This window comes from Populus euphratica, unplaced genomic scaffold (genome assembly GCF_000495115.2).
Source record: "Populus euphratica unplaced genomic scaffold, PopEup_1.0 scaffold2.1, whole genome shotgun sequence".
Classification (NCBI taxonomy): Eukaryota; Viridiplantae; Streptophyta; class Magnoliopsida; order Malpighiales; family Salicaceae; genus Populus; species Populus euphratica.
Genome location: NW_011499846.1, coordinates 7,634,922 through 7,642,494, shown reverse-complemented (window position 1 = coordinate 7,642,494; position 7,573 = coordinate 7,634,922). Strand labels below are relative to the sequence as shown.

The 7,573-nt window shown below is 34.0% G+C and overlaps 1 protein-coding gene and 1 pseudogene across 1 annotated transcript; both read left to right on the top strand.

Moving 5' to 3' along the window:
• Positions 1 to 885: 885 nt before the first annotated feature.
• Positions 886 to 4,739, top strand: LOC105138419 (pentatricopeptide repeat-containing protein At3g62470, mitochondrial-like). The gene is made up of 2 exons (XM_011044483.1): positions 886 to 987; positions 4,389 to 4,739. The coding sequence occupies exons 1-2, from the start codon at positions 886 to 888 to the stop codon at positions 4,737 to 4,739; spliced, it is 453 nt and encodes a 150-aa protein (XP_011042785.1).
• Positions 4,740 to 4,781: 42 nt separating this feature from the next.
• On the top strand, positions 4,782 to 6,153 carry LOC105138411 (probable dimethyladenosine transferase; annotated as a pseudogene).
• The last annotated feature ends 1,420 nt before the right edge of the window (positions 6,154 to 7,573 follow it).

The window sequence follows — 7,573 nt, the reverse complement described above, 5'->3', positions numbered from 1 at the left end:
TTAAAGTTTATGAATATTTTTTTGAAAAACAAAATGTGAAAAAGGGAAAAAATAATTAGTTTGATGTTTAAGATTTTTATTGCATAATTTTACTTGTAAAAAAATTATGACATTTTCCCAGTTAAATTTCTTTATTTAAATGACTCATGGTGGCACTTGGTTGATTTGACCGGAACATAACAGCATTTGTGGTTGTTTTATATTTGTTTGTTTTTATATTTTAAGAGTATTTTAAAAAATAAAAAAATTATTTTTAAATTATTTTTTTAAGTATTTTTATATTATTTTGATATGTTAATATTAAAAATAATTTTTTTAAAATAAAAAAATATTATTTTAATATATTTTTAAATAAAAATACTTTAAAAAAAAATCAAACTCCAGATCACAATTGACATTAATATAAATAAAAGTAAAGAGTAACAGAGTGAAGGTACCAAATTAAGCTTTAGACCAGCATTGCATTTGCCAAAAAATTTATTTTTTATGTTTTTTATTTTTTTCTTCTAAAATAAATAAAAAATAATTTGAAAAAATAAAATTTGGCCGTCATCCTATTGTTTCGTTTCGTGGAATTCTGGAAAAGAAAAGGAGCTTTCTCGCAAAGTAGTTTTACAAAATGGCCTTCCTTAACAGGCTGGCATGGCCTGGCCTCTACAAGGCAAAGTCGCTAGTTCATCAGGCCCGGAGAAAGGGTCCATCCTTTCGCTAAACAGACAAACCCACAGCCTCGCCATTTATTGCGATTTCTTTACTCAAAAGACAACCACCAATGACAACCACCAATCTAGCTAGCCACCACACTACTACTGGCTTCGTCAGCTAAAATTTAGATCTTATTTTGTTAGTCACCGCTTGAATTCAATCAGATCACACCCATTTTCAATGGGCAAGTCTAATGGTAGTGATGCTTTGCGACGGAGCTACTTGCAGTGGATCAAAGACAAGGAAGATGAGGAGAAGTGGGAAACGAGTGGGGGGGAGCAGGTGTGTGGTAGCTCCCTGCCCATGTCTCGTATGCTTTATTCTTCTCCTGACTGTAGTCTCGGTTATTCTCACAGTAAAGTTCCATTTCTCATGCCACACTCCTCTCCACTCCATTATCTTCACAAAAAATTGTCGCTGAATGTTCTAACTCAGCTCTCCCCGTAGCTGACTGACTGGTGAATATTTGTTACTATTATATTGCAATTCACATGTATCCTTTAGGATGCTAGAATCCCTATGAAAATAGCTGTTGCGATCATTTTATTTTATTCTTGACAGAATGGTAGGGAAAATGGATACGGTGAGAGTCTCCCATATTTACAGGTCATTATATAGCTTCATTGGCATTGCATTTCATAGAGAACCAAAAAAAAATGAAAATGATATGTCGTCAGAGTCTTATGAAAATTACCAAGATAGCATTTAATATTATAAATATTAATTAATTTTTTCAATATAAAAATGGAAAAATTACATTGTGCGCTCAGAAATTTGATTCCATTAAACGTTCTAATTTGAAAAACTATTATTTACAGCCCAATATAAATTTTTAAATTTAATAAAATAACTAAATCATCCTCGAATATATTATTTAATCTTATACTTCTTACCTTCTCTCCTTTCTTTTCTCTCTCTCCATCTCTTCTTTTCCTTTAGACATTAACAATTATTAATCAAAAATCATGCTTAATTCTGGAAAACTCTATCACAATTCCTTCTCTCTCTCTTAAAAAAGCTTTTTTGGGTTAAATTTTTTCTCACTTTAGGGTTTATATCTATCCTTACGGTCCAGCCCTTTTTGTATTTGTAATTACAATTAAGATGGTGTTTGATTTTTTTCTCCTAACTTTGCCAAAATTTGTCGAAAGTTTGGGACTTTGAAGTTAAGTTGGTGTTTTGGTGAATTGAGATTTTGATTTTTACCAAAAATACATTCCTAAATTGGAGACTTTGAAATTCAGCAAGTGAACGGCGCATCCCTAAATTTCCTTGGTTTCAATGGAACTACTGGTATTTGCAGAATCAAAGCCCTTGAAAGGATTTCCCTGGAAGATTCTGATAGATGTCTTGAAAGGACAGCCATGAAGAACATGAATATAGCTATCCCTGCACATCTTAATGGTTGAAAATTCATGTTTTTTAATGATGTAGAGGTAAGCTTTGTGCTCTCATCAGTAATAAATACATTACTTTAATTGCATTGGTACATGTAGTCTGGCAGGATCATGATGAACAAATACAGAGCTGTTTTCAAGATCATCCCATTTCATTTTGAAGCATTCTAAAATTTTGACACGTAACCTTGACAACAAGAAAACAAGCGCATGCTTAATTTCCTTTCTCAGAAACTGGGAACGAACAAGCCCTGACAACATGAATTACACAAGTAACCTTTCAGGAACTCTATGAAGTTCCTGGGCTCTGCGAAGCTTACAGGGAGCAGCAACATCGTTGGCATTCTGATCCTATGCAACTTCCCTTTTTATACCATCCAGCAATTATATCCCTTAAGGTGCCTTGGATACACCATGTCACTTCCCATCTCTATACTTGTAACCCAATCTTCATGTCTGGTTTCGGGGCTGCACCAGAAAAATATTTATGTTGATGAAGAAAAGATAAAGTTTGAGTGGGTTGATGGGTTGAGGGTTTGGGTAGCTAGATTCGATTTTATAACATCTGTGTTGATAAGAATTATGGAAGTAGGGTGTTGGTTTTGAATTGTGTTTGGTTAAATATGAGTTTTTTTTTTTTTTTTTTGAGAAGCTGTAATATTAATATGATGACATCATCATCATTTTTTAGTTTCGGGAATTCTTTAGTTATTAAATAAAAACCAATGATAATTATATGTATAAATTTTTTTTGTTAATTTTATATGAGAATTTTAACACGTGTTCAGAGTTCAAGACATAAATGATAATTTCTTAAACTATAATAGGTAATTCTAATATATTAAGGGTAATTTTTTCAAAAAAAATATGGTTTTTAATGAAATTATAAATATTTAAATGAAAAAAAAGAAGCCAAAACAAACTAAAAGGCTCGTAAACACCTGGAAAACATGTCATGTGTATTTGGCGTTTATGTCATCTTAAAGTAGACGGAACTCAGCCAACCACTTGATTATAAAATATTTGAAAGTTAATGCACTTGAATAGAAAAAATATAAAAGTAGAGATACTCAAATAAAAAAAATAAAAATTTATGAACTGAAAATTTTATTAAGCCAACTAATTTATCTTCAAGGTTGTTAAATTCATGAGTTCATTCATAAAATTATCTAATTTTACAAATTAGTTTATATATAAAAACTTAAAAATTAGTAAACACGGTAAACTCAAATCAAGTTTATAAATTTGATAAACTCTTTAACTCTCTCTCTATGTCCATTTCAAATAGAAAAAAAACACCCGGGTTTGGAAGTCCAAAGAAAATCAGTGAAAGTAACACGGTTCTAGCTATAAGAGATGACGACACATCATATCATATTGCTTGTATCGAGGTTATTCAAAACCCTCAACATCAAGTCCCTGTCAAGCAAATCTAATGGGTTTTGAGTTATTACTTATAAGAAGAGTGAAAAGATACAGTAGAGGGTAGTGGGAGTAGTTAGAGAAGAAAAGATGAAAGAATGCATTAAGGGCAATTGATTTTGGTGATAATGCTATAAATTTCTTGATCAAACAATTAGTAGTTAAAGTATCTCTTGTAGCAACGATAAACAATACTATAAAAAAGAAAAGCTAAGATTGTTTGTTAATTGCTACTAAATATTTAAATTTGTTTCATTTATTTAATAAATTCAGAAGTGATTTATTTAATAAATTTAAAAGTGACGATGTTAGCTATGAAAGATAAGGTAATGATTATTGATGATGGTTGAGGTAGTGATATTAGATATGAATTATGAAAGATAAAATTTTATGTTTTTTTTGTTGTCGTATTGTGAGATTGAGATTTTATCAAAGTAATTTATATTATTTTATGAATAAAAAAAATTAATTAAAAAAGAAAGATAGAAGAAAAACAGCATGGATTGACTTTATAAGTAAAGTCATAGAAATTGATTTTTAATTATTTTTTAAGTTTTTAAATATTTTTAATTTTTTTAATATATTATTATTAAAAATAAATTTTAAAAAAGAAAAAAATAAATTATTTTAATTCATTTCAAAGTTAAAAACACTTTAGAATATAAGATTCATCGTATTATTAAACAATTGCTAAACCCCACACTGAGTTAAATTATTTAACTAAAATTATTAACATATAATTAATTAAAATATTTTATTTATAATTTTATTATTCGAGTTTATAATTGGAATTTATATTTTATATTCGTGTAAAAAAAAAACAGACAACGTGTCTATCTTCCTTTTCCTTCGTTTCCTTGGTAGAACCTCTCTTTTGCTCACAAATATAGAGTGGGTGTTGAGACCATTAATGCTCTGCTTGATGGTCTTGGAAGGGCCAAGCTTGGGAAAGAAGCTCAGGCACTATTTGTGAAGTTGGAAGGTAGGTTTACGCCAAATTTGACGACATATACTGTATTGCTTAGTGGATGGTGCAGGGTGAAGAATTTAATGGAGGCTGGGAGGATTTGGAACGAGATGCTTGGTGAGGGTTTTAAGCCTGATATTGTCACCCATAATATTATGCTTGAAGGGTTGTTAATGAGTAAAAAGAGATCTGGTGCAATCAAGTTCTTTGAGGTCATGAAAGCCACGGCAGCAATGGCAGGATTTTAGAGTTAGTGTTATTGAATACCACCAGCAGCCGCAGCAGCAACAATGGCAGGCGGTAAGATAAGAAAAGAGAAGGCATCATCACGGGGGGGCACCTTCTTCAAATCACTACCAAGGAGGCATACCCTTCCACAAATCCAAAGGACAACAAATCCTCAAGAACCCTCTACTTGTTGACTCCGTAGTCCAAAAATCAGGCATCAAGAGCACCAACGTTGTTCTTGAGATTGGTCCTGGTACTGGAAATCTCACCAAGAAACTTCTCGAAGCTGGCAAAATGGTTGTTGCTATTGAGCTCGACCCTCGCATGGTTCTCGAGCTTCAACGTCGCTTTCAAGGCACCCGTTTCTCTAATCGCTTAAATGTATCATTATCATTGTTAATTTGGCAAGTTGTTTATCTCTTACGAAAAACTAATCACTCGGCATTCACAGGTGATCCAGGGTGATGTGCTTAAGACAGACCTTCCTTATTTTGATATATGTGTGGCAAATATCCCTTATCAGATATCCTCACCCCTCACATTCAAATTACTGAATCATCAACCTTTCTTCAGGTGTGCCATCATTATGTTTCAGAGAGAATTTGCTATGAGACTTGTTGCTTAGCCTTATACTGTCGTCTTTCTGTTAAAACCCAACTCTATGCTAGAGTCTCCCATCTTCTCAAAGTTGGGAAGAACAATTTCAGGCCTCCGCCCAAGGTGGATTCCTCTATTGTTCGAATCGAGCCTAGGAAACCACGTCCCCAGGCGAATCCTAAGGAATGGGATGGATTCATAAGGATTTGTTTCATTCGAAAGAACAAGACACTTGGTTCAATTTTTAGGATGAAAAATGTCCTCTCCATGCTTGAAAAGAACTACAAGACCCTTCAGGCGCTGCGGCAATTGGAAAATGGTTCCTCGGGGAGTACTAATGCTGAGATGGACATTTCGGGACTGCGAGATTCTAAGGAAAGGAGGATCAGGGCATGGACATGGATGATGGAACGGATGACAAAATGGAGGTGGAGGATGGTGATGCAGACGCCTCTGAATTCAAGCAAAAGGTTTTGGCTGTGTTGAAAGAGAGAAATTATTTTGAAAAGAGGTCATCCAAACACTCGCAAGAGGAGTTCTTACACTTGCTCTCTCAGTTCACTATGCCTGGCATACACTTCTCCTGATTGGAGGTTCAGATGTTACTCCTTTTCATTTGAGGTTTAACCCAATTTTGTTTGCTGTTTGCTCGGCTACAAAAATCTTATTTATGGTGTTCTTTCAAATGGTTGAGTTTGAGCATTGATTTCAGGATGTAAATAGTCCTCTGTATTAGGAGGTTAATTTTTGTCTCACTTGCTATGTTCCCCGTGTCTTCCCCTATATCCTCTGGTTGAAACACTCCTAATCAACAATTTCAGAAAATTCATTCTTTTCCGAAGCTTAACCAGCACAAAATTTGCATACTAGTCCAAATTTAACCCGCTGATTCCTTTGTAAGAGCCACAGCAATAATTTATCAGATCCAATACTTGATCGTTTTCAAGCAAACCAAGTAACGTCACAAATCAATCTTAGAGATCAATCGAAATTAACATCAAAACAAGAGGGTAACGGAATTTGCATTCAACCCCAAACACCCAACTTCGAGGCACTTCTGGACCAAATTAGAACTTGCTTAAAACAAGTTTAGTGGAAAAGTAAGAGCCCCGGCCTGTCGGTATGTCTTTGTTACGCCGTTCAGCCTGAAATTAAATTCCACAAAGTTCTCAGATCAACAAATTAATCGCAGTTAAAAGGTCAGACCAAAAATATAGCGGCTGGGGGTAAATTTTACCTCTGTTGAATCAAATGTCATAATGAGTGTTATAGAACCTTGGACTCCAATGCTAGCTGGCCGGCCCTAAAAATTTGTACTTGAAGTCATAACATCATAGCAGTATGACCTTCCACAACCAGTCATCTGAAACAATTCAATTATTTGCCTCAGAAATTTTAGATTATATGATTTAGTAGTAATTATAGGTGTGGCCTCAATCTTGAAAACTTACTTCTGCAGCAAAAATGGTACATGGTTCAGATATTCAGGAGGATTTCACTAAACATTCACCCATACCCTCGTCAGCCATGAATTCAGCCCATGCAGCCTCCACTTTGTTTCAAAAGTGACCCGGGAAATTCACTCTAATGATTTGTTTTACCTTTAATTAAATGAATGCAAACCTCAGCAACAACACTGGAAAATGGCAGAGAAACACAATAGTTTTCTTCGCTACATGAAAGAAGAGATCTAATGCTTAATAGAAGAAAAATCATAGAGAAGGAAAGTAGAGTAACAATAAACACTGGACCAATTTATATTGCATTAAAGACAAGTGACATATCTCTTGGAAAATAACTAAAATAAGAATTAAAACAAGAAATGTGGGACGTAATGAATACAAAATTATACAACACAAACCAGCACCACTGGTCATGGGAAATCATTAAACAAATATTCATCAGTAAAGAACAAGAAGAAATGATATTCGCCGACCATCATCCATCCATCTCATAAACAGAGTACACGGGCACATTGAGTACACTTTCTATCACCAGGTTCTCTTCGCTTAACTCTCTTCATCATCTCATCCCACCTGGAAAACACATTAGAGACTTCAAACTTGCCAGAGAACTTCATTTTTTGATCTAACTCCTCAAGTATATCAGGCTTCCCAGCTCGGGAGAAATCAGCAGCAAATCTGTTGTAGTCTAGTTGAGGAGCTTTCATTCCCTTTTCTATCATCTCCTCCACATATTTGCATGCCTCTTCAGATCTACCCTGACTTATAAGCCCTCCAATGAAAACAGTATAGGA

Bases quoted from the DNA above. Each gene is read 5' to 3' on its own strand.
- LOC105138419 (XM_011044483.1), top strand. From the start codon at position 886: ATGGGCAAGTCTAATGGTAGTGATGCTTTGCGACGGAGCTACTTGCAG. The intron at 988-4,388 runs GTGTGTGGTAGC...TTTCCTTGGTAG, and splicing joins AAACGAGTGGGGGGGAGCAG to AACCTCTCTTTTGCTCACAA.